This window comes from Lissotriton vulgaris, chromosome 11 (assembly GCF_964263255.1).
Source record: "Lissotriton vulgaris chromosome 11, aLisVul1.2, whole genome shotgun sequence".
NCBI lineage: Eukaryota > Metazoa > Chordata > Amphibia > Caudata > Salamandridae > Lissotriton > Lissotriton vulgaris.
This window is the reverse complement of record NC_141699.1, coordinates 868,066,672-868,093,110: the sequence shown is the minus strand read 5'-3', so window position 1 is coordinate 868,093,110 and position 26,439 is coordinate 868,066,672. Positions and strand designations below refer to the sequence as shown.

Sequence of the window (26,439 nt, the reverse complement as noted above, 5' to 3'; positions counted from 1 at the left end):
GGGAGCTTCAAAGGCATGCCACCTTTGTGAGCTTCTCCAGGCCACTTGCTGTACTCAGCAACTGGCCCCCACAGGTAGGAAAACCTAAGTGAGGAAAGCAGGTGTGCCAGCTTCTGCCAACCCCACCCCTCAGTTGGGGAGGCGAGGTGAAGCACAACTCCAGGCTCTCACCATCTTGAGGATGGGGAGCCCTACCCAGAGGCAGGCTCCTGCCCCCTCCCACTGGAGAGTGGCAGGATAGGGGGTGTAAGCCATTGGTCCCTGACCTTCCCCTACCTGTAACACCCCAAAATTTAGTATTGAACGGCACCCTGAACCTTCCTTCCTCAGATCGAGATTCCAAAACAAGACCAAGAAAGAAAGCAGACCTGCTGTGCAGCTGCTAACAAGGACAACACCAACTGACTTGGCCCCAGCCCTACAGGCCTGTCTACCCTTGAACCTGCTCCTGCTAAATCCCGGCATCTCCTGTGGTCAGCAACCTCCAAAACCCCGGAGGACCTGACTGCCTTGCTCATCTAAAGACAGTGACTCCCACAAGCAGTGGTTCTGCTCAAACAGCAGCATTCCCTGGTACCAGCCAGGAACCGCAAATCATCGCACACTGCACCCGCCGAGCCCGGCCTGTGTCAGAGTGAACAAAGACCACGAGGACGTCCCCCCGGCGACTGACCACGAATCCAGCACCCAAGGACCCTTCGACGCTCCTGGTGACACCTGCAGCCTCACAACCAGGGACCCCTCAACCGCGACCCGCTGAGGGCAAGATTTCCCGACACCCCTGGCACCCGGCGCCCCACGGCCCCCTGTGGTCAAATCCTGGGTGGCTACCAAACCTACAGCTTCCCAACTTACCTCTCAAAGTGGTGGTCGCACCTGAAGAATCTCCGTCCCCGAGCTTGCAGCCTTTGTTCGTCTTGTAGCTTTCCCATTGAAATACATTGTGCCCCAGAGGGCCAAAAAGCACCCTGCACACAGCCGCCCGACTGCCACTGGAACTGCAGCATCTGTCCTATTCTACTTCCCCACTTGCCTACTCACCCTGCACCCGGCGGCCCCTGTGCCCCTGAGGGTGTAACAACTGTCCCTGGGAGACCCCCGTATCTTACCCAAGAACCTTAACTCTGCCAGTCGAGTACATACCCAAAGATAGATAACTTGATTTTCTCCATAGGGTAACATTGGCTGGTTTTGCAACTTTGAAATTTTCCTTAAAAATCGTCTGATCAACAAAAACGAAATTACTCACCAGTTAACAGGAGAGATCCCAGTGCTGGATCTTGGTGCCCAGCACGGACCCTCAAAAGAAATTACAACTGTGATTTTACGATAACCTAAAGTAATTACAACTGATTTTACGATTGCCTGGTTTTTGACAGAAATTCTTCAGGAAATGCACCAGGGCTAAATCCAGGATACAGCCCAGAGTAAGAAAAACATTTGTAAAGTGATTTTATTGCATTTACCTAAAACTTCCCATTGAGCTCAATGATATTATTGTACTAAGTTTATGTTGCACATTGGAACCATCTATTGCACTCAAAAGTCTACTGCTATTTGAAAGTATTCAATTGCAACATCTCATTCTGAAAAATTATTTTTATACCTACTTGTGGTTCTAAAATAAAAAATTAAAAATTTTTATATACAAAACAATTGGCCTACAGTTCAGTTCTGGAGTGTGTGCGAGACCATTTGCTGACTGAGTGTGTACAACAAATGCTTTACACGGTCCTCCGATACTGCCTTACTGCTCGACCAAGCTACCACTTTGGAGAATAAGGTATATCTAACTTTAGCCTCTGGCATACCTCTAGGGACTGTGGACTCTGTGCACACTGTACCTTACTTTGGAACAGTATATACAGAGCCACTTTCTTACACCAAGTCAACAACAATGGCAGCATTGCGCCACATACATTATACAGATTTTGTGGAGGCAAGGGCACAATTATGGATGGAAAAACAGTGATTTGTGCCTTAGTCAAAGGTCAGACTTATTTTCTTTAAAGCACACCAGTGAAATATTGAGCAGGGAGAGCCCATTGCTCAAGGTTTTACCAGAAGTCTTCCATACCTCACAATTCTGCATCACATCAGTTGTGGCATAGCAAAATATGTTACTATGCCCAAAGCCTCTAAACCTTTAACATACCGTTCCAGCATTTACTGCAGGGCAGTCCCAGCTCCAATGAAGAATTCAAACAGGAAAATCTTTGAACATTTCCAAGCAGTAGATCTTAGTTATTCAACTGGAACTGAACAGTACTGTGGCTACGGGATACCAGTGGAAAACACATTACAATGACAGACACTCTCTAACCCCACACTGCTACAGAAATGAAAGTAATGGCCGCTTGGATGGCCCTGAGATTCCTACTGTAAAAGGACAATGCCCACACAGAGTACCACCTGGGAACCTCGGACTGCGCCAGAGTGATAAAAACGAAATAAGTGACAGTTAAGCAGAGCCAACTATTCAACTAGGCTCGCTAAGGGTTTGTTTGTATCAGCTGTTGACTCACTGTTGGCTCCGCTTTTTCCGATGAGGTGTCTGTGAAATCGATGGTCTATAGTGATCTCTGTAAAATCCATTCGAGCAATCTAAGGAGGTAAAGACCGCAATCAGTTTGAGACAGCCTGGTGCATCCTGCTTGCAACATCACCAGCTGAGAAAGAACCTAACTCACCAAATCATTCACCATGGCTTCCATTTGTTCCTGAGCCAAGTTCACCTCCTCTGTGGGGCCCTCAAGGGTGATCTTATCCTCTCCCTCAGTGAACTCTATGTGCACCTAAGAACAGAGAATAAAAAGAAAAATCTCTTCAGCAATTTGTAAGGTGATTATTTATGAAGAACATACTTATTTTCCCCAAGGGCTCTCCTACCCCACAACATAGAACCTCGAAAGGCAAGCCACAGGGAAACAGCTCGAAGGCAGGAACACAAAGATCTTTCACCGAACCATGAACAGTCCTCCATTAATGGAGGAGAGCTTACCCTTCATGATATTGTCAATTTCGCTTCGACATTCAATCAAAACATGAGTTCAGGTCGATTATCCAATTCACTATTCCCGTTCTATAGGTTTCAAAAGAAAAATACTTCTACTTTACCCTAAACCTTTGAGCACTCACGGGAACGGATTAAAAGAACCACAGTCTTGTCTGGGATTACAGACCATAAAACATCCTGATGCTATATATTTACTTCCTTGTTGAATTGCCTTTGGGTGATGTAGGTGTGAAAGAGGTGGATTGCTGATTTGTTCCTGTATTTTTTGAGCCCCCTCTATAGGTGGATCTACGAAAGGAACCTCTTTGTGTTGGCTGTTGCAATGCTCCCATTGACTTTGCCGTTTCGTTATCTTTTTTAATTTTTTCTAAGGTCTCATCTGTGCTTGAACCAAAAAGTGTTTTTTGATCAAATGGTTGGTTCAATAAGGACGTTTGTACTTCCTGTTTGAATCCTGAGATTCTAAGCCATGCATGTCTCCTTAACATGACACTGGTGTTGATGGATCTTGCTGCAGTGTCTGCTGCGTCTAGGGCGCACTTAATGGAAGTATGTTAATTTTACCTTCCTGTATTAACTGATCTGCCTTTTCCTGATGCTCTTTGGGGAGATGTGTGATGAGTTTTTCTAATTCATCATAATGTGCCCTGTCATAACGTGCAAGTAGTGCCTGTGTATTAGCTATACGCCAGCTATTTGCCGGTTGTGATGCTACTCTCTTGCCTGATGCATCTATTAATTTTGACTCTTTATCAGGTGGAGGAGCCTCTCCTGTAGATAATGAGTTTGCTCTTTTACGAGCGTTTGAAACTACAAGTGAATCCAGAGGTACATGCCCTTTGATAAATATTGGATCCTTTGGAGCCGCCTTATATTTTTTATCAATTCTTGGGTTTAACACCCTAGCTCTCACTGGGTCTTTGAATATTTCTTCTGTGTGACTGAGAAGACCCTTCAACATAGGAAGAGTACCTGATGTTCTTTGTGCATTAGGTAGCGTCTCTAACAGGAAATCCTCTATTAGAGGTTCTGTATGTATATCTACTTTATGATATTTTGCTGCCCTATTAATGAGCTGTACAAACCCTGTGTTATCATCAGGTGGTGAAGGCTTTGAGGGATATAACTGTGGGTCGTCCTCATCTGACTCTACGTTATAATTTTCCCATGGGTCATCCTCATCTGGGATGGTTTCATCATCTCCTTGAGGTTCTCCCTCCCCTGTATCACTGTCTACATCAGACTGAGGTGTAGATGGTCTTGGTGTGGAAGGTGTAGGAATATTTGGCATAGTGTGAGGAATAGGAGAAGAGGGTGTGACTTTAGGTTGAGGAGAAGCAGGAGGAGTTGTATTTGTCCCCAGTGTTCTCTTTTTTGAAGGAAGAGATTTGTCTTCTTTCTGTTCATTTTTTCTCTTCTTCGTCACTACTTTGCCATATTGCGGATCGATAAACAAAATCTTTTGTTTGGGATCTGTCTGTTGCTCCTGAATCGGTACCGAAGGCCTTGGTTCCGAAAGGTGCTTAGGTTTTCGATCGTCAATGTTCGGTGTTTTCGGCACCGAGTGTCTACTCGATTCCGACTTCCTGGGTATCGAGTGAGTCTTGGACGACGAATCATGTTTCTGTTTCGACATGGAATGTTTCGATGCCGAGCTTTCCCTTGTATGAAGCTTCGGTGTCGAAGTCGATGTCGACCTTTTCTCGGATCCGACATGGTGGGAGTCCGAGTGTTTCGGTTTCAGTTTCGGTTTCGTTGCCGGGCCCGAGGGCGGGGCGTCGGAAACTTTTTTCTGCGGTTTGACCGGGCTCGAAGGCGGGGTCGTTACCACACGGGGTCGGTTTTTCGGTAAGGGGACGTCGTCACTCACGGTTTGTTGCACGTCGAGTTCTTCGACCTCCGACTGGTCCCCTTCCGACCCCGACTGATCCTCATGATCCTCTTCTTCCTCAAGTTGCTAGTCTCCGAACAGCTCCGGGATCGCCTCCGACTGCATTCTGGACACCTCGTGTCTTCGAGCTCGACGATTTCTAATCGTTAGCTTGGAGGAGAATACTGCGCAGGCTTCGCAGTCCCTGGATTCGTGTTCAGGCGATAGACAGAGGTTGCACACCTCGTGTAGGTCCTTGTGTGGGAACTTAGCACCACACGTTGGACATTTTTTGAATGGAGTCCTTTCCATGGACTCCGGGCTTGACTGCGTCGAGAAAGGCCTGTTCGTCGACGTAGATCAGAATTTTTTCTTCGATGTTGAATTCGTAACGCTCCGGAATGGAAATGAAACGCGTTCGATAACAATACCGTCGAATTGGAAATGGAATACGCGCCGATAAATCACTTTTTCCTGAAGTTGATCTGGAGCGTCTCGATCCTCATCCGAACCCGATGGCGGAAAAAAACAATCTAAGGATGGAGCCGATGCCCATGCGCACTACCAACCAAAGGAGGAGTCACCAAGATACAAAAGACTCTCCAAGAGAAAAACAAAGTGCAATCATCCGAGCCCAACACCAGATGGCGATCTATTCATAATGTACCATCTGCAGCCCATATGCCTCGAACATTTACTTCCTTGTTACACTGTAAAGGCAGAAATGATTTAATTACATGGAGATTTATTTAAGTTGCTATTCTGGATTAATATGTGGTGTGTGGTTGGGAGACAGCACCATGTTATGTCACAATCTTTATTAGGTCCACTTACATTTCTTAAAGTAAACCTTAAGCTTGGTGCGGAGTAGTTGTGACAGAGGAATGCAGCCTAATCAACGGAATAAGTGTAAAGCCATTAGAAGTACCAAAATAGCAGAAAAGTAATCAACACAACATGAACACCAGTTTATAAAAAGGGTTTTTTAAAAGCTTTAAACAAACACTGGGCTCTCAAGAGAGCAGGCTTCTGTGTCCCTGGGGCCTATACAGGGGATGGCAAACGCGCTCTTGAAGTTACTTCTTCCATTCTGGCACCAATAGAGCTCCATTCCATGGATTGGCACTGCATTCTATCGTTTTGGGAAGTCTCACTGACGCAGCAGGTGCAGTCCAGTGTATGGTGCAAACACGCTATCCAGGTTCCAGGGAGCAGGAGAGTAATTTTGTTTTCCTTGAAGCCCAGTAGTGATCTGGGGATTGGGAGTCTGAAATTCCACTTTTAATGGAATTTTCTCATTTGTGGAATGGGGGGCACATAACATCACTTACCAGGGGGATGGCCACCAAATAATCCAAAGACACCCCCTTTCTACCCTATTCCAAGAGGGCACCTGTAGCCATCCCTGTGAGGAATCCTGGGCACACCGCAAGGGTGTACCCAGTATAAGGAGCCATTCCTCCAGAGAAACTGATTCTGCACCGGCTGTTCCCTCTCCGGAGATGCCAGCCTGTCTGGCTACACAACGGCGCAGGCAAGCAAAGGTGTGATCGCAATTTGCAACACGGGCCGCAGTCTCTTCCTAAAGTCGCCTTTGAATTAGGTTTTTTTTAATCTGATCTCATCAATGAGTCAGGTTTAAAGTAACTATTAATTTGATACCTTGGCATAATATCTTCGGTACTCCCAAATGAGAGTTGGTACTCCTCGCGGTGGCTAGTGATACTCTAAGTTAGCCAATGGGACCAAGGGTCTGGCTAGAGTGAAATGAGCAATTTCCTGTCTTCATGGTCAGGCGTGTTAAAAACAAAAATGAACCTACCTTTCTTTTTAATACTAATCACACTGCCTGGTGTGCTACCAAGGCCTTCCCAGCAGTGGCTTATTAACTTTAAAAAGGACTTTTTTTTATCAGGCAAAAGGAATTAGTTTGCCATATCGAGATGGCAATTCTAACGCTGCTCAAATAGGCTCCACTGCCAGACGTAAAGTCTTGTTTATTCCTTGTCACTACAGAGTTGGCACAATTGCGTACTGCAGTGGACTGTTAAAATGTAAGTTACTAGCCCCAAGTTCACCTCGTACCATATACTAGGAACCTTTAGGTAAGATCAATATTCCAATCAGGTGTTAGCCAACGTATACATACTTTTGCGGTCAAAGCACATGCACTGAGGATGGACAGGAAGGTCTAGTGCTCTACAAAGTCGAAAAACTTTCTGGCTAGGTTTCATGTAAAAACTATTTTTTTAAAGGAGGTCAGGACCTTTCCTATGTAAATGCTCTAAGTATTACTTTCTTCCATCACACATTCAAAGTCATAAAGCAGAACATTTTAATTCCCAAGACTGATTTGTTATGAGAACATATGGAACTTGGGCCTCAGTCATTCCCTAGGTTGCCTCAGAGGGGAGGCAAGGGAAAATAAAAAGCTTGAATTTTCCCTGGCACAGATTCTTTGCAGCCACAGTAGTGGAGTTCGGTAGTTACGAAACAATCCACTGGTGAACCAAACTGCCCAGAGGGATCCCCCAGCCCCGGAACCGCCAACCCCGCAGCTTATAAAATACATGGGTGGCGGGGCTCAAAGGCCCCCCAAACCCCAGGGACCACCATCCCCGGGGCTTTAAGAAAATATTTATGGGGGCTCACGCCCCCCCCCGAAGCCCTGAGGACCGCTAACCCCGGGGCTTGTGTTTGTAAACAATAAATTAATAACTATAACTTGTGGGGGGGGGGGGCTCGAGCCCCCCCCACACACCCCAGGGACCACCACCTCCACGGGGCTCTAAATATTATAATTGGGGGTCGGTGACGCACCCCCCAGCCCCAGGGAACACCACCTCCCCGGGGCTTTCGTAATGTTGGGAGGGGGGCCGCGCGGCCCCACCTCCTGGAGCCCAGTCATGGCCCTGGGGACCACTGTAGGAAGGTGGATACCTGACTATGGTTGCCCCCTACTTTTTGCCTGGTGTTTTGCTGGTTTTCCGACTTAGTTGGCCTGGGACCCTGCCAATCAGGACCCCAGGCCTACTGCTCTCTCTGTAAAATGGATTCCATGTACCTTAGGTACATATCCAATTGGTACTGGGCCACCTTATCAGACCCTGTAACTCAGGGCATAGGTGTACCCAGGGCCTACCAGGGGCTGCAGCATGTATTATGCCACCCCTGGCTTGCCATCTAAATCTGACAACTGGCTGCCCGACAGCTGGGGCAAGGTGGTGTAATCACCCTTTGCTTTAGATATAGTATACCTATATCTAACCCTAAAATGGACACACAGATTCCTAGTCACTCACTCCTATGGCAGGCCTTGACAATCCTGAAAGCAGAGTGCTTGGAATCGTGTGAGATGGTGCTCTGGCATGAGCTGAGCCCGTTTGCAGCTTGCGGAACCAAGTCCTAATAGCTGTTCCATGATAACAGCTTCAGGGGTGGGTGGCGCTTCGCTTCTGAGCCACCGATTGCGGGTGCTGGTGGCGAGGTTCTTCACTTTTCTATAATAATTTCCCCCCATTTCACCTTAGGTGGTTCCTTGATCTACAGGCCCCGGGCCAGGCTAATCACTTTCTTGACTCCCTAGAAGAATATATAGTGCCACGGGCCTTAAGTTTCCCAAAGTTTCTTTTGGTCGGCGACCTAAATATTCACGTGGATGCTTCCGACTCACCTGAAGCCCGCAGGCTTGGTGAAACTCTTGAGCTGGCACAGCTCAAGGAATGGGTGACTGCTCAGACGCATGCGGGAGGTCATCTGCTTGACCTGGTTTGCTCCAACTTCCCCATTCAGTCCGTGATCGTTGAAAAAACAACCTGGTCTGACCACGATCTGGTCAGGTTCGCGTGGGAAATGGCGGAATCTGGTCCCACACCCCCCATATGTCACACCCAAAAGATCAACTTGCCCGCGTTCAAACAGGCCCTGTCCAGAGCCCGCCCAAAATCTACGATGCTTCTGGATGAGGCGGTCTGCGAGTTCAACGAGTGGGTGCGGCAGGCGGCTTCTGCTTCCACGAAACACACCACTGTGTCTAGATCACGACGCTCTCCCTCCCAACCCTGGTTCTCCCCTGAGATGAGGGTGATGAAACTTGGCTGTAAAAAACTAGAACGAGCGTGGAGATGTGGTTATAGTTCCGAGGCTAAATCCGCTCTACGTCTAGCCCAAAAAGATTATTATACAGCCATCAAGGTAGCTAAAGGGAACTACTATGCAGGGCGTATCGCGAAAGCAGATAACAATAGCAGAGAGATTTTCGCTATTGTTAAGAGCTTTGTTTCCCCTGTTGCTGATGCTGTTACTCTCCCGTCCTCTGCGCAATGGTGCGAGGATCTGTCCACCTTTTTTATCAGCAAAATAGCGAGGATCCAGCAGGACCTACTAGCGGCTCTGCCCGCTGACTGCTCAGCGGCCGACATGTGTCCCACACTATGTCCTTGTTCTAGACAACAGCTTACGAACTTTGTGCAAGTTGCTGAGTGTGTTGTTCTGCCTCTCCTCCAGTCCCTGAAATCTGGCTCTCCCGCCGATCCGTGTGCAGCCCGAGTGCTTTCGGAGGTGGCGGAAACGGTCTGCACCGAGATCACGCAGATAGTGAATCTCTCCCTGGCCTCAGGCGAGGTGCCTCTAGGTTGGAAACGAGCCAAACTTCTGCCGCTTCTGAAAAAACCGGGACTGGACGCTACGGTCCCCGGGAACTATCGTCCCATATCCCTTTTGCCAGCACTCACGAAAATCTGTGAGAAGGTGGTTCTTCAACAATTGGAGAACTTTGTAGAAACCTCCAATGCCCTCCACCCTGCCCAATCGGGCTTCAGGGCCGCCTACAGCACTGAGACTGCGCTGGTGGAGATGACTGAGGCGATTCGGGACTGTCTAGACGGAGGCGGCAGAGCGGTCCTAATTTTATTGGACCTCTCTGCCGTGTTCGATACCGTTCCCTATGAGCTTCTCCTCGCCAGGCTGTCTGCTATTGGTATCGGGGGAGTTGTTCTGGCCTGGTTGTCCTCTTTTCTTTCCGACAGGTCTCAGCAGGTCTGGATGCCTCCCCACGCTTCTGAGCCAAAACCACTTCTCACGGGGGTCCCTCAGGGATCCACTCTTAGTCCCTTACTGTTCAATGTTTACATCACCCCCCCAGGTTTATCTAGCGGAACAGTATGGGGCTAAGATCATAGGGTATGCAGATGATACCCAACTGCTGTTTACCTGGCCAGACGACAATCTGGATACGTCGGCAGTACATCTGTGTTTGTCCTCTGTATTTCGCTGGCTAACCCAGGCCCAGCTGAAATGCAACGAGGACAAATCCGAAGTGCTTTTTTATGGTTCCTTTCCCCCCTCGTTCAAGAACACACTGTGGCCCCCCAACATTCCCAGCCCGAAAGAGATGGGGAGACCTGCGAAAAACCTTGGCATCTGGTTTGCAGAGGACCTTAGAGTCGAGGACCATATTAAAAAGCTGACAGGCACCTGCTTTGCCACGTTGAGAATGCTCCGCAAATCCTTCCCTTTGCTCCCTAGGGATGCCAAGGAGACGGTTGCTCGGGCTCTCATACTGGCAAGGCTGGATTACGCGAATGAACTGTTCAGTGGCATTCCGGCCTACCTGGTGAAAAGCCTGCAAATTATTCAGAACGCGGCTGTCCGTCTACTACTTAACATCCCCAGATGGAAGAGCGTACGCGCTGAGATGCGCACTCTTCATTGGCTTCCTGTTGCGCAGCGCATTCTTTTTAAATCTCTGGTGCTCGCGTTCAGAGCAATCCATGATCAAGGCCCCCTGTATCTGAGAAAGAGATTCACTTGCTATACCCCGCACGTTCCCTTAGATCATCCACTCTGTTCCAACTGTCTCTCCCCCGTTTTAAACGAGCTAGGCTCGGCGGCCAATCGATCTCTGTGATCGTGGCTCGGGCCTGGAACGCTCTCCCTCTCCATCTGCAATCTATGCAAACTGTGGCTCTATTCAAGAAAAACCTAAAAACACATTTATTCAAGAGTGTAATTTAAGATGCCTTCCTGCTGTTTTGCTTTCTGCCTCTCCCATACTCGCGCCAGGATACTCTCAAGTAACGGAGCGCGTTATAAAATGGTTTATACATACATATATACATAACGCATACCATATACTCTTAAGAGCATTATAATCCTCGCGGTTATATGCTATCTTTGGTATCGCTTTATCAAAGCAGGTCGAGTAAGGTGTCATACGAATTGGAATACTAACCCCTCGCCAATTCTGGCAACGGGGTTAGCATTCCACCCTTCTAGAGGGACACGACATGTATGTAACTGTGAACCCCGGTTAAAGTTAACTCGAGCCTCAGCATCAGAAAATGGATGCTGCCACCACAGACACAAGTCTGACCCCCTGCAGCTGGGAGTCCTTCCAGTGAGGGGAGCTTGGACAAAGGGTTTCCTGTCAGGGGCGATGCTAGCACCATCCCAGACAGGGTTTTGTGTATCCTGGGTAGGCAGGGCTTTACAGGAAGGTGACTGCAAGTGGCAACCCGGTGCTCACTATGCATCTGCCGGCTAGAACCAGTTCCAGGGGCACACTAGCCCCTGAGCTGAGGAAAGTCCGGCATGGGAGAGGGGTGTAACCACCCCCCTTCCTGGTCCCACCCATAGGGCAGGACCTAGTCGCGTACCCACCCCTTTCTTTAGGATAAAGGCAGGAGTGGGGACCCTTCCAAATTAGATCATCTTTGAATCAAGAAACTACTTTCTACGAAAGGAACTCTCGACTTCAAGATTTCTCCCTTGTGACTAAGGAGTAGTCACCCTGCACCCGCAGGCACCATCTAAGAACACTGCGGTTTGCTGCACGTCCTTCCTCCGGAATCCGACCGACCAGCACAACGAGACCCGGCTTCCCTGGCACCTCTGACCTCTACCTACCTCTACAGCTAAGCTGAGAACCGTAGGTGCAACGAGACCTCGAGGGACCGGCCATCATCAGAACTGCACGGCTTCTATCCAGCACGACCGCCGAGGGATCCTCGTGTGAGTGCTTTGGGGTCCGAGAAGCCCCAACCCTGAGCAGCTCCAGCACCGAAGTCTAGCCCTCCAGCATCCACCAGATCTGCATGGGGCCCTTCTGCTTTTTGCTGCTCACCGCGTTGTCGGGCTACTAGCCCGCTGGCTTGTGGCCTTCCCAGCGACGACCGACGACATCACCACTGCTGGTCAGTTTGCTCCAGATTGGCTCTTGCTCCCTTCCAAAAGAGGAGCACCCCGGACCCTCCTGGTCTACTCCAGACACCATTTTAGGTCCACCGCGTGGGCTTGAATTTGCCAAGACTTGTTGCCCCAATCCTGGGTCCAGCAACGTCGACAGCATCAACCATCGTGGGACAGCTCGCACCTCCATCCTGGTCGCCGACAACGCCTCCTGGTCCGTGAGACTGCAGAGCCCAGCGTCGCCCACTCACCTGGTCGAGGTGACTTCAGCCGGTGCCATCCTGGTGCCCATCTAATCACTGGCTAGAGATTCAGAACTTGGTCCCCTCTGCTTACAGGTGTCCTCCATCTTCGATCCAGGCTTTGATCCAACGAACAATCTTCACTGGTCGCCCGCCAGCAACTTCTTCTTTCAGGCTCCATAGACTGCAACGAGGATTCCCGACGTCTTTCCAGACCTATGCAGCCGCAGCCCCTGGGCTAGGTAATTTCGGCATTTCGGTGCTCCAGCATAGCCTCACTATCCAAGGGTCCAGATCCTTTTCGTTTTTCAGCCTATCTAGTCGGGTTCGCCCGAGAACACTAACTTTGCTTTTACTAGCTTCCATAGACTTTGTCCCGCATCCCGCGTGAGAGTGCACACTCTGCACCCGAGTCCCCTAGGCCTCCTACTAGTAATCTGAAGGTTCAGTAACGTAGTCCTAGCGATTCCAAAGCCTATTAGTCCAGTACTTACCTACTAGTAATTTCGCATTCCACTTTTGTAGTATATGGTTTTTCGTGCCCCTCGAGCATTTGTGTAAATTGTGCAACTTAAAGTATTTTCGTAAGAGTTTTGTTGTGTGCTTAGTACCCTGTCCTCATAAAGAGTACAGGGCTGTTGTGAGCTAAATAAATACACTGTTTATTTTCATAACACTTGTGTGGTGTCCTTTCACTTGGTGTTCAAGGGGTATATGTGATGGTATAACAGCTGGCTTAACACGCCCTCTAGAGTTTAGCCCGAAGACTGCTCGTATCCATGCTCTGATGCATAGTGATCACTAGAATAGTGAGCACTGCATATCAGGCCAACTTCTCACAACCACCACCCCCCAGGGCCGGCTCCTGCAATGTCCGGGGGTGCCCACCCCCGGGACACTGCAATTTGCTATGGAACAGTGGAGCGTCGCGGCTCCCGTTCTGCCACAGCATGCTCTGCTTTGGTAATTGGAAGAGAGCAGGAAACCTGCTTTCTCTTCCAAGTACCAAAGCAGATTGCTTTTCCACACTGGGAGCTGCATCTTAGCAGCTCCCCATGTGGAAAAGCAATTCCGGCTCCCACAGCACACGGGGAGCTGGCAAGACCGTGGGGGGATTGGGCACCCCCCGCCCCCCACGGTCCCAACCGAGACGGCCAACAGTGGGTGATCAATCAATCATTCACGGCATTTATAAAGTGCACTACATACCCGTGAGGGTCTCAAGGCACTGGGGGAGGCTGGAGCTGCTACTGTTTGAATAGCCAGGTCTTGAGGAGTCTCCTTAAGGTTAGGAGGTCTTTGGTCTGCCGCAGGCCGATGAGGCTGGTGTTCCATGTCCTGGCAGCGAGGTGGGAGAATGATCTGCCGCCAGCAGTTACTCTTCGGAGGTGGGGGACAGTGGCTAGGGCGCGGTCTGCTGAGCTGGCGGGTGGGGGGTGTATTGGCTGAGTCTGCTTTTGAGATACGCTGGTCCGGTGTTGTGGAGAGCCTAGTTTGCGTGGGTGAGGAGTTTGAATGTTATCCTCTTGTTGATGGGGAGCCAGTGCAGGTCTCTCAGGTGGGGTGTGATGTTGCTGCGGCGAGGGATTAGGCATGCGGATGCGTTCTGGATGTGTTGGAGTACTTTCAGGAGTTTGGCCGGGGCTCCTGGGTAGAGTGCGTTTCCGTAGTCCAGTCTACTGCTGCCTGGGTGACCGTCCTTGTTTCGGTGGGGATCCACTTGAAGATCCTGCGGAGGGAGTTTAAGTAGGAGGAGGAGATGGCGTTGACCTGCTTCGTCATTGAGAGAGTGGAGTCTAGGATGACCCCTAGGTTGCGTGCGTGGTCAGTGGGTGGTGCTACTAGTGCAGTCAGCCACCATGAGTCATCGCAGGCCGAAGGGGTGCAACCGAGGATGAGAACCTCAGTCTTGTCACAGATCAGCTTTAGTTGGCTGTTTCTCATCCAGTCGGCGCCGGCCTTCATTCCTTCGTGGAGGTTGGTTTTGGCGGTGTGGGGGTCTTTGGTGAGGGAGAGGATCAGCTGGGTGTCGTCGGCATAGGAGATGATGTTGAGGTCATGGTGTTGTGCAACGTGGGCAAGTGGTGCCATGTAGATGTTGAACAGCGTTGAGCTGAGGGATGAGGTAAATATAAAAACGTATGCATATCCATCTGCTCCTGACAGCCGGTATAGTTACGACGGTATTTCGACCCCAAGAGTCAAAGGGTCCTCATCAAGACTAAAATAGTAGTGCGAGTGAGAACCTAAAGAATGACCAGCCCATCACTCAACATTAGGGACTAGGCAATTCTGTCCAAAATACATTTTCAGAAAAAGTTCTGAGCCTAATCATGCAACTTAAACGGGATAGGCACAGTAGAGTAGATAGAAAGTCGCATTTCTGTAGTAGAGGAAGTACCTGTTGAAGTGTCATCATGAGGAAATGGTCTAACTGAATGTACCGGTTGAGTTTTCTGAGATCTAAAATTGGTCTGAGAGAACTGACTTTTGGGGGAATTAGGAAATAAAAAGATTATACACCCGACCCGGGATGTTGGGGTGGCACAGGCTCAATAGCCCCTTTTAGATGTAGAGACTGAACCTCTTGTTTGAGGAGGTATATGTGAGAAGTTGGCCTGGTATATGCTGACCGCTAGTTATAGTGTGCACCTTGTACCAGTCCAGACAAACCTTATAGATGATTAAGTTAAAGAAGACCTTTACAGAAAGCCATCCTAGTGGTAGCTATGGAGAGCATCCTTCAGGGAAAGTCTCGAAGGAATGTAAAGCAGTTTGTTGTACCAGTCTATAACCTGCTCAATCACCAAATGAAAGGAGAACCACACAAGGAATATATAAAATATATGTATGTATTACTAAACACTCTCTACTAACCTCTTTATGAGCTTAGAGAACAAAGCACACAATATTAAAAAACTAGAACGACAGTAAATAGTACAATACACAGTGGGCCTCAGGGGGAGACCAAACCATATACCAAAAGTGGCATCACCACCACAACTTGACTAGACAGTGCCTAGAGCACGTAGAATCGCTGGAAACCCAAGGAACCACACAAGGTAGTGACACAGGGGACCCACGGGGGACACGTGCAGTGTGAGAACACAGCCGCGAGCTCCGTACAACTGAAAAAATTGCGGTTGGCGTTTTAAAGTTTAAGGACACTTCGGAGAGGACTTTGAACAAACCCTTTTAAACTTAGAAGGTTCTAAGGCCTCCACCCATGTGAGCACCGGTGTACTCGTGTTACCTCACCCAGGGAAGCCGGGTGCATAGGTGTCAAATGGTGTCGGGAATCTTTGTTGTTTTCAATGGCGTGATGCTGCAAAGTGCTGCTGCAGTGAAGAGGAAGAGTGTTTGTTGTGATCCAAGCCTGGATCGGAGACAAGAAGAACCTGAAAGCAGAGGAGACACAGTCTGGGTACTTGCCAGTGACCAGGGGCTTGGTAGACTAATGCCCACAGATATCGGATGCTTCGGGTAGGAAGAGGTGAAGCTCTACTCTGCAGCCACGGAGACCAGGAGTCGTCCGGGACGACCAAAGTCCGCTGGCAAGCTGACCCACAAAGGATGAGTGCTGGGGGGGTCAGTGTCCGGATTGAACACCAACAAGCCTTGGCAACTGCAACCCAGTCAGAGAAAAGTTGCTTCGGTGAGGACCAGCAAAGTCCTGGGGACTCCCCAAGCGATGGAGTCGGGGACTGTCTGGAGCAACCAGGACAGCCCACTTAAAGTTAAAGTTGCCTACACAGGGACCCACAGGCCAACGGACCAGGGATTGCGAAGGGGCCTCGAGAGAAATCACAAAATACAAGCCCACGGAACACTCTAGTGTAGGCCGGTAATCTTCGGTGGAATCACTGCTCAGGGACTGGACTACAAGTAGCCCAAAGCACAGCTTCAGGGGTCACCGGAAAGCAGATGCTTCTGCAAATGACACGGTGCCCAGGGGTTCGGGTTGCACGGTTCCCATGAGAGATACGGGTCTCAGGTTTGCTGAGCACACTAGTCGACCTCTGGGACAATTTGAAACCCAACTCTTGTGTTGCGAAAGTCTGAGTCCTCAGGAGCTTAGGAGATGCAAACTGGTCAGATGCGTCTTTGGTGCCAGAGGAGTAACTCCTTTCCTCCGACGGAGATTGTTCAGTCATCCAACGCAGTGTAGATAGTCGAAGTACTTGGTTTCTGTAGCAGAGTTTCATCCAGGTAAATCTAAAAGCCTGTAGCCAGGGGTTCCTACTAGATATCCAAGGAAATGGTGGGACAAACTGGGGACCCACCTATGAGAGGGTCAGGACAGAGGGGTGGCTACACCCATGTACTTTGTCCAGTTTCGTGCCAGAGCAGGAGCAAATGGCTCCTGCCACCGGTATGAGATGGACGATGCACAGGGACACCAAATGTGCCCCCAGTTCAGACTTTCAGGCACTCAGAGTGCACCCAGCCACAACACACTAAAGCCTGTCTGGGAGGTGGTCACACCTCCCTGTTACAGGAAACTTATTGTCCAGCCTTCCCCTGCCAAAGTTTTGTCCAGCAGCAGGATGGCAGACTCTAGTCTGTGGCTGGCAGCAACCATCTTGTGATGCCAGGGTGAAGAAAGCTGGTACCAGGTGTACCGGTGTTGACATATTTCTCCCTCTAGGAGGGTTGAATCATCCCTCCCACACCAATTACTGATGTGGAGGTATAATTCCAAGGTGTTTGACACCAAACACATGTTTCTGTGCAGCCCTTTTAAAGTTCGCATTTACCGCGAGGTTATAATGTAATGTACTCAAGAGTAAATGGTATGGCTGCATCACAGAACAACCCCAGAGAATAGATTCCGAAGGCTGCAGCGGGGCTCTGCTCATGCATGGGGAGCCTCTCACATAAAACCCAGCACCCTGCCTTCAGGATTGATAAGGCCCGTTATAGGGGTGACTGAGTGCAGTGATAAGGTAGATCTAGTGAACCTATATCCAAGTACGGGGTGCATGCACCACCTTACACAGGTTGCAGTAGCAGACCTGTGGTGTCAATTTGAGTGGCCTCCGGGGGGGGGGGGGGGGGGCACAATACATGCTGCAGCCCCTGGGAGGCCGCTGGGGTACCTATGCCCTAGGTACATAGTATAGCAAAACTAATCACAAGCTGTGTGTCTTGAGGAAATTGCGCACTGTTCACCTGGTGTATAAACACCTGTTCATAATAATCATCACAATCTTAATTTTCACACGGTTATATTTACATCATTTGTTTTAAACAGTCAAAAATCAAAAAGTTCTGAGTTGTGTACATAACAATAGAATAAATCAGCTTCAATCCTTCACAAATCTTGCAATTGTCCATTGTACATAATACTTTAAAATGAAAATCACTGCAACAATTTTATTGACGTTGCCCAATGCATTTCGGAACCTAGAGGTTCCTTCTTCAGGGGATAATCTGTGAATGAAGGAATATGCTACTTACCAGTATGCATCTTCTCTTGGCATGTAGGGCTGCTGACATTCATATCTATGCATAGATCGCCGCCTAGTTTTGGGTCCGGATGATTGCACATTGTTGTCCTGGAAGAGTCTTCGAAGTATCACGAGATAGGTGACTCCTCCCCTGGACTACAGTGCGCATGGGCATTTTCTCCATCCTTAGATTTTTTTTCGCCATTGTGGCAGAGATGGAGATCTTAAAGTAAGAGATGGCCATGCAAAAGATAATGCTGCAGCTGCAACTGGCACCGGAGTGTAGGGCGGGCGATAATGTCAGCAGCCCTACATGCCAAGAACAGATGCATACTGGAGAGTAGCATATTCCGTTCGAGGCATGTGGGCTGCTGAATTCATATCAGTGCATAGACTGTATAGCAGTATCTCCTCTAGCGGTGGTTACCTGTGCCAGCTGCATCAGTTTGAAAGTTTTGAGGACAGCCTGGCCTACAGCAGCTTGCTGCTTTGCTTGCACGTCTACACAGTAGTGCTTTGTGAAAGTGTGTATGGTAGTCCATGTGGCTGCTCTACATATGTCTTCAAGAGGAATATTTCCTAGGAAAGCCATGGATGCCCTCATTTTTCGCGTAGAGTGCGCTCTTGGGGGGACAGTTAAAGTGCGTTTAGCCTTTTGATAACATATTTGAATGCATTTAACTATCCATCTGGCTATTCCGGACTTTGAAATGGGATTCCCTTTATTTTGTGGTGAAAAAGCAACAAATAATTGCTTTGTTTTTCTAACTGATTTCGTTCTGTCCACATAATAAAGCAGAGCTCTCTTTACATCTAGTGTGTGTAGGGCTCTTTCAGCTACTGACTGGATTTTGGAAGAACACTGGCAGTTCTATTGATTGATTATTATGGAAAGTTATGACCTTTGGCATAAACTTAGGGTTTGTTCTAAGAACCACCCTGTTAGCATGTATTTGCATGAAGGGTTCTTGAATTGTTAGTGCTTGTAGTTCGCTAACTCGCCTGAGTAAGGTAATGGCAATCAAGAATGCCACCTTCCGGGGCGTGGCTTGGACGCCGAGGAAGATGGCGGTTTAGAGCGTCTCCCCTCCCGTCACGAGCTTTCCCATCCGGATTTGGAACGCTTGTCTGAGTCGGCAGCTTGGATGTGATCATAGAATCAAGCATCGGATCACTCCCTGACTGCAATGATCTGTCCTGCGTGACCGTAGCTGCAGCGGATCGAGAGCTGCGCCGAGCGAGGCTCCGGACGTGCATGGCGGCGATGCGCGCTGAGGAGAAGAAACGGAGCATGAAGTAATCTCCAGCGTGGCGCAGCGGTGAATCTGCCATAGCGAGGGGGACTGTAGTAGGTGGAAGCATACACGAACAAATGCGCACCTGAGCGGAAAGGCGAGAACTGATCGCGTGAGTAAAGTGCGATCGGCCATGTCGGGGCTTCCTCCGCCTCAACCAAGATGGCGGCCGCCACTCGGTAATGTTCAAAAGTCCGAGGCAAAGAGACTCTCCACATTAACTCTGCCCAAGTTAGCCGGTTTTCAACACCAGGTAAGCGATGCTGACATCTGCCTTTACGTGTGGGGAAGGAATTAAGCGCATATTACCAATCTGGCCATGGGAGACTGATTTTGCAACGCTGTGTGCATGGAGTGCCTGCAATTAGACTACAATGTGTTCACCAAGGACATAATGAATGCTCCGTCCACAATGACTGCCAATCTGATTATGGGGGCTTAAAGCTGCTGCGCTGAGCACCTGGATTGCCTGACATCAAGCTACAGTGGGCTCCCTACTATACACCAGTGATCTCCCCAAATGATGGCAAGCGCCTAGAGCTCAGTTTTCTTCCTGCTGCACATCAAGCTGTATACGGTGATCTCTCCAACGACAGTGCTATCTTCATAGTGATCTTTCCAATGCCACTGCACGCACCACGTGCACATTCTGAATGAATGCATGAGGCTCCCTGTACTTCAGATCCCATTTATGATGTGTTACTGCTACCAGTGTACTGAGATCTAACTGGCCACTCTCCTGTATAGACTTGTGCTGTATACTCTGACCCACGAGATTGCCGTAGGGGAGCTTTCAGGGCACCGTTCAGAGTTCTAAGCGATTCAGTAAAAGGATCTAATGGTCACGATGGATACCAAAGACCAGGGTACCCTTAAAAGACTTAAATCAGATCACTCGAACCCAGGATCGCCAAATAAACCAAAGAAAGTCACTCCGGACGCACTTGACATGATACTGAATAGGCTAGAAGAAGTGAGGGACCTAGCCAAGGTCACTAAAGAAGAGGTGGTGGCAATCCGTCAAGATATCCGAGACACTAATGCGCGCTTAACAGAAACAGAATCCCGGATCAGTCGCCTGGAAGACAGAGGTTAAAACTTCCGCGGCTCTGAAACACCTACACATCTCCTCTGATCAGACAACTAGACGATTGGCCGAGTTGGAAGACAGGAACAGGAGAGGGAACCTACGCGTTTTTGGGATTCCGGAAGGGTCCGAAGATTCGGAAGGATCATGCGCTCAGTTCTTGGAATCTTGGTTTACTAAAGCCACGAATCTGACTTTCACCAACCCTCTTGAATTTGATAGAGCACATAGAGTGCCAGGAAGAATCACTAAGACGCAAAAAGGACCAAGGCCTATAGTATGTAAGCCATTACGCTACCAGCATGTGGAGCAAATCCTTGCCTTCGTGCGGAAGCACAATCATATCCTGTGGAAGGACACCAAGGTCTACATTTCTCAAGACTACAGTAAGGAGACCGTAGAAATAAGGATGGCCTTCCTTGCCCTACGTCCACAATTGTATTTGAAGGGATATCAATTTGGTTTTGTGGGCCCGACAAGGTACAGGGTGACAATACGTGGATCTTCTCACTACTTCACGGACTCTTTGAAGCTAAAACGCATGCTTGAGGATTTAGAAGAGCGAGATATGGAACGCGACATGGAAACCAATAACCCGGACAGTATGGCGGCTTCAGCTTCAGGATACAAATGACCACATCTGAGCATTGGTGCTCTCATAAGGCTGTCTCTACCCTGATAGATCTACAGGCCTAGCGGGCCTGTCAATTGCAGGGTAACTACAGGGTGAGGTCTCAAATTTACAGACGCCTTCTGACACTGGAAGCTCTATCGTGAGTTGTAATGTGGCGTAAGGGTTCGAACTCAAGCCCCGGAAACTCCTTTACTTTCCTTTTCTCGCTTTGATCTGGCATCAATCTGCTGTTAATGTTCTAAATTCTTGATCTAAATCCTTGGATTTGAGCTGACTCGCCTTGTTGGTTTATTACTGATGCGGGTGTCGGAGAGATGTTACCCGTAATGTTCTGACTGTGTCCATACTCCGGCACACCAGCAGGATACTTCAGAGTTGGTCGGATCTCACACCGACCATGCTGAGACTCTTTGACTAAGTGTTTGTTCACGGGCAATTGATTGCTTTTTGTTTAGGCTACCTATCATTAATGAATAGGCCTAGAGTCTACTAGCCCTTAAGGGCCCTTGAGGAAGGGTATGAAGCTATAATACCTCCAAATGAACCGTGTTGTACTTTATATGGACCCTACACACCGTTCTATAGTTATATTCTAGTGGGTATTCTGGTTTATTTCTGGATTGCAAGAAAGTACCGTGGAGGTGCGCTAATGGTTCCATGTTGGTTTTACCACACCGGTTCAATGTTCCACTGCCTACGTAATGTTTATACGCATTATATGCATTATGCATAGCTGTTCCAATGTTCATACAAGACTAGTTTAGACGGGAGGGTTACTGCGGTTTTCCTCACGTCGCCATGCTTCTGTACTACAGTTGGGGAGGGCGGGGTGGGGGGGATGTGGGGGAGAGGGGGGGGGGGGGGGGGGGATGTGTGTTGTGTTTTATGGTTTGTATTTTTTCTTTTTCTTTCTCTCTTCTTCCTCTTCTCTTTTCTTTGCTATTCCTTTCTCTTCTAGTCTATCCCTTTGCTCTTGACTGGACAAGTTGTATCATGCACGTGTTGTATCTGTATACCTGCACTCAGACCATTCGTGCTCTATCTCTGGGCGCCCAAATGTCTGCTCATGGTTTCTGCCCGTTTTGCAACATATGGGTCAAAACAGTGTGCTCTTTGCATAAAGCATTGTGTAACATGTTTTTCCTTGGGTCTCATGAAGCAATCATGATACATGCACTATTGTAAATGCCACATACAACGCTTTCCACTCCGCTTGGGACAACCTCACTTGACCGACTGAAGATTCGGTGTATGAATGTTAAAGGTCTGAATCAGCCCGTTAAAAAACAGAAGATATTAGACTATGTGCGCAGGCAGAAGGGGGACATTGTTCTGTTGCAAGAGACCAAACTAGATGTTAAACAATTCTACACTCTGCGCAACAAGTTTTATTCGGAGGTTGTAGGATCTAGTGCACTTGGTAAAAAGAATGGGGTTCTGGTATTATTATCAAAAAGGTCCAAGGTAGAATTGTTGTCTTCCTCATCGGATGAAAAGGGACGCTGGGTCACGGTGAAACTTGCTAGGGACAACACGGAATTCTTTGTCATTAATATTTACGCACCTAACACTAATGACTTAGAATTTTGGCAGGACTTAGTCAAGCAGATTGCAACGATACCTGATACGGCGGTACATATACTTGGGGGTGATTTTAATCTTCCATTTGACCCGGCCTTAGATAGAGATTCGAAGTGTGTATTTAAACCGTACAAATCACAATGCTTTCATCAAATTATGTCAACGGTTCCATTTAATTGATACATGGAGAATACAAAACCCTACTGATAGGAATTACACGTTCTACTCTTCTCCTCACGATTCGTTCTCCCGCATTGACTACATTTTCATTACACAAAATGGCGTTGCAAGAATAGAAGATACATCAATTGAGCCAAGAGTGCTATCAGACCACTCATGCATATCTCTATCCATCAGTAACATTAAACCGAACCCCTAAACAAACGTCATGGAGACTCAATGAGGAAATCTTACACAAAGAACAAAATAGAACTGAAATTCTAACAGCTATTAGGTCTTATTTGGAGATTAATGTGAGAGGGGGCACCTCAGATCTAGTGCGATGGGAGGCTTTGAAAAGTACCATAAGAGGGGTGTGCATCAAAATTCGTTCAGGAATGAACAGAGATTGCAATGCAAAGTTGGAAGGGTTAGAGGCTGAGATAGCTAATCTGGAGAACAAACACCAAATGACAAGGGACCGGGAGACACTCAATATCATGACTAACAGAAAATACGAATATAACAAGCTAGTGAGCGAAAGGGCGGGGGTGTGGCTGGACAGAAGGCAAACATTTAAGCTCTGTGAATCTAACAAGGCCGGTAAAAGCCTGGCGGCATACTTAAAATTCAAGGTGCAAAAAAATGCTATTAAAGTAATAAGAGACTCTGCGGGAGTTGCCCACTCGGACCCCCAAAAAATAACTGAGGTCTTTAAAGACTTTTATGAGGACTTGTACGCTAAAAACGAATTGGTTGCTGAAGACAAAATTCAGGGGTATCTACAGGAATGTGAACTGCCAAAGCTAGGGCCGGAAGAACAACTCCGTCTTAATGAGCCGATCTCGGCCACTGAGGTGGAAAAAGCAATCAAGGGGTTGAAATGTGGGAAAGCACCGGGCCCGGATGGCTTTACGGCTACATTTTATAAAAGCTTTGCAATGGATTTGGTTAAACCTCTTCTGAACCTCTTCCACGAATTCACTGAGTCAGGGGAGGTGAGGGGCACATTAGCAGAAGCGACTATTGCAGTTCTGCCTAAGGACGGCAAAGACCCGTCGTTACCAAAAAATTATAGGCCGATTTCCCTGATTAATCTAGATTGTAAGTTGCTAGCCATGATTTTATCAGCCTGTTTACAAAAAGTCCTTCCTACCCTCGTACACCCATCTCAAGCGGGTTTCTTAAAACATAGACTGTCTAGTGATAACACCAGAGTACTAGCCCACGGCCTAGAAAAAGCAAAACTTCTGAATACTCCCACGGTAGCTGTCACACTAGATGCAGAAAAAGCCTTCGACAAGGTAGATTGGACCTTCCTTGAGGCAGTTTTACACCCCTTTAACCTAGGGGAGACGTTTACTAAACTTGTAATGGCTTTGTATGCCGGCCCTACTGCTAAGGTCAGAGCGGGTGGCTCCTTCTCTTCTTCTTTCTGCTTGAAACAGGGAACAAGACAAGGATGCCCACTATCACCATCTCTGTTCTTACTAGCGATAGAACCCTTTTTGTGGCATATTAGACATAATGAAGCCATTGCTGGTGTTCCGTTTGATGACTGCACTGTAAAACTGACTGCATACGCCGACGATGTGCTGATCCTGACGGAAAAAGCTGACTAGGCTATCCCGGCCTTAATGGACACAATTGAGGGGTTCTCTAGAGTTTCAGGGTATAAACTGAATAAGGACAAAACAGAAGTCAAGTTGCTAAACAACATCGGGGGTAAAGAAATTCTGGGCTCATCTGGCCTCACCTGGCAGCCAAAAGCTTTTAAATATTTGGGCTTAGATTTCGAGAAAGACTTAATTAAGACTCTGAAATTAAATGAAGACTTAACGTTAAAAAAGATATCCACGCTGTTAGATAGCTGGTCACCAAAATTTTTGTCCTGGTGGGGTAGGGTTGAGACTCTTAAAATGATGTGCACACCTCTAGTTAACTACCTGGCTTGCATGCTCCCCATGACTTTCTCGGACGAATTCATCAAGAAAGTGGACAGGTTGTTTGGAGAGTTCCTGTGGCGAGGGAAAAAAGCCAGGATATCACTAAAAAAGCTGCAATTAGCAAAAGAAAAGGGCGGCCTGGGCCTGCCTTCGTTCAGGAACTACCAAACAGCCTTCCTCTGTAAGCAAGGGGCCCTTTGGCTGGTTGATTCTACATCCTATACTCCAGTGTGGCTATCTATCGAGCGGTCGTTACTGGCGCATGCACCCCTCTCAGCTCTCCTCAGCATGGACTTGGCCCATGTACCCCACTCTAAATACATTCTACTAAATACCAGAAGAGCACTCCTCCGGCTTGACCAGTCCCATAAAACTGCTTCGGTGCTTAAGAAATCTACCCTACTCTCGTTATGTTATAACCCTATGTTCCGGATAGAGGGAAAGACCCTTCACTGGGAGCTGTGGGCTACAAGGGGCATCCATATAGTGAATGACCTTTATGAAAATGGCAGGCCCCTACCCTTTGACATTGCAAGAGAAATTTAATTTACCACCCATAGAATTCTACCAATTCTTGAAACTGAAAGCCGCTATCTCTAAGTGTTCCCTCACTACAGAGTTACCTTGGTTGGTGACCCGTCTCCGACTATTGTACCATGCTGACCATTTTGTATCCAGAATATATAAACTGCTCCTCCCCCTGCCCAAGAAGCCACATAAGTTAACCGAAAGTAAGTGGGAATCGGAGCCTAACTCGACAGGTATAACGATAGATTGGGAGGTAATACACAACACCGCATTAACAAACAAGGTATCCCCGATTCTATGTCAAACGAAATATATGTTGCTGAACAGAGTGTTCTGGACCCCTCAGAAATTGTTTAAATATAAACTGAGGGACGCCTAACTTTTGGAACTGCCAGGAAGCACCTGGTGACTTGGAACACATGCTTTTTGATTGTCCCCTATTACGACCATTTTGGAGAAAAATATTTGCATATATTCAAAAAGTATTTGGAATCACACCTATCCAGGAATTTGTATATGTCATTTTGGGTCCTTTAGAAGCACAATTGCCGGACATTCATGACAGACAATTGCTTGATATCATGTTGACATTGGCGTGCAAGGTCAATCCTTTATAAATCAGTAAAATTTTACTGAAGTCAACTTTAAAATGTGGCTGGAATGGCTTTCCTTCTTAAGAGGGGCGGACAATCCGGCGCTACAGTCAGCCACTTGGAAGCCTTCGAACAACAAACTCTGGTCCTCCCTAGATGCGTCATCCTCCCATTTTGAGCCCCCATGATGCACACCTCAACGGTCAGCTTGTTTATATAGAATTTATATAGAATTTAGTGTGTTTGACTGTGTATGCTTACTGTATACTTCCTGTCGCACGCACCGCGAACCAGGTCTTGGTAAACCGATTGCTATTGATCTATGGATTCATCTGTCCTCTCTCTTTCTCTTTTTTCCTCTCTTTCTCTCTCCCCCTTTTCTTCTCTTCTTTCTCGGACTTTGACTTTGATTATTGTAAGTGTCATTGTGCCAACATTTTATCCATCTGTACCTTGGAAGATTTATTGTACTGTCTTTATTTTCAATTTTATCTTCAATAAAAAAAGATTTGAATTAAAAAAAAAGAATGCCACCTTCCATGTTAGAAATTGCAGTTCGCATGAGTGTAGAAGTTCGAAAGGAGGTCCCATTAGTCTGGTAAGTACTATATTTAGGTTCCAGACTGGGGAAGGTGGGTGCCTTGGAGGAATCACCCTTTTAAGACCCTCCATAAAAGCCTTGATTGCTGGTACTCTAAACGGTGAAAGGTGTTGCCTGTTTTGAAGGTATGCTGCTATAGCAGCGAGGTGTAGTCTTATCGAAGAGTATGCTAGGTTGCATCTTTGAAGATGCAGTAGGTAACATATAATGTTCTGTATGGAAGCATCTAATGGGTTGATTTGGTTATTA

General features: G+C 47.8%; 1 protein-coding gene across 4 annotated transcripts in view; it reads right to left on the bottom strand.

The window, feature by feature from the left end:
* Positions 1 to 26,439, bottom strand: part of HDLBP (high density lipoprotein binding protein) — a 955,902-nt gene that overhangs the window by 647,584 nt on the left and 281,879 nt on the right. For all 4 annotated transcript variants that reach the window (XM_086944014.1, XM_086944016.1, XM_086944015.1 and 1 more), the window contains exons 10-11: positions 2,691 to 2,795; positions 2,526 to 2,604 (exon numbers count right to left, since the gene is read on the bottom strand). In XM_086944014.1, coding sequence (XP_086800140.1) covers positions 2,526 to 2,604; positions 2,691 to 2,795 — 184 coding nt within the window. The remainder of the gene's footprint in view (positions 1 to 2,525; positions 2,605 to 2,690; positions 2,796 to 26,439) is intronic.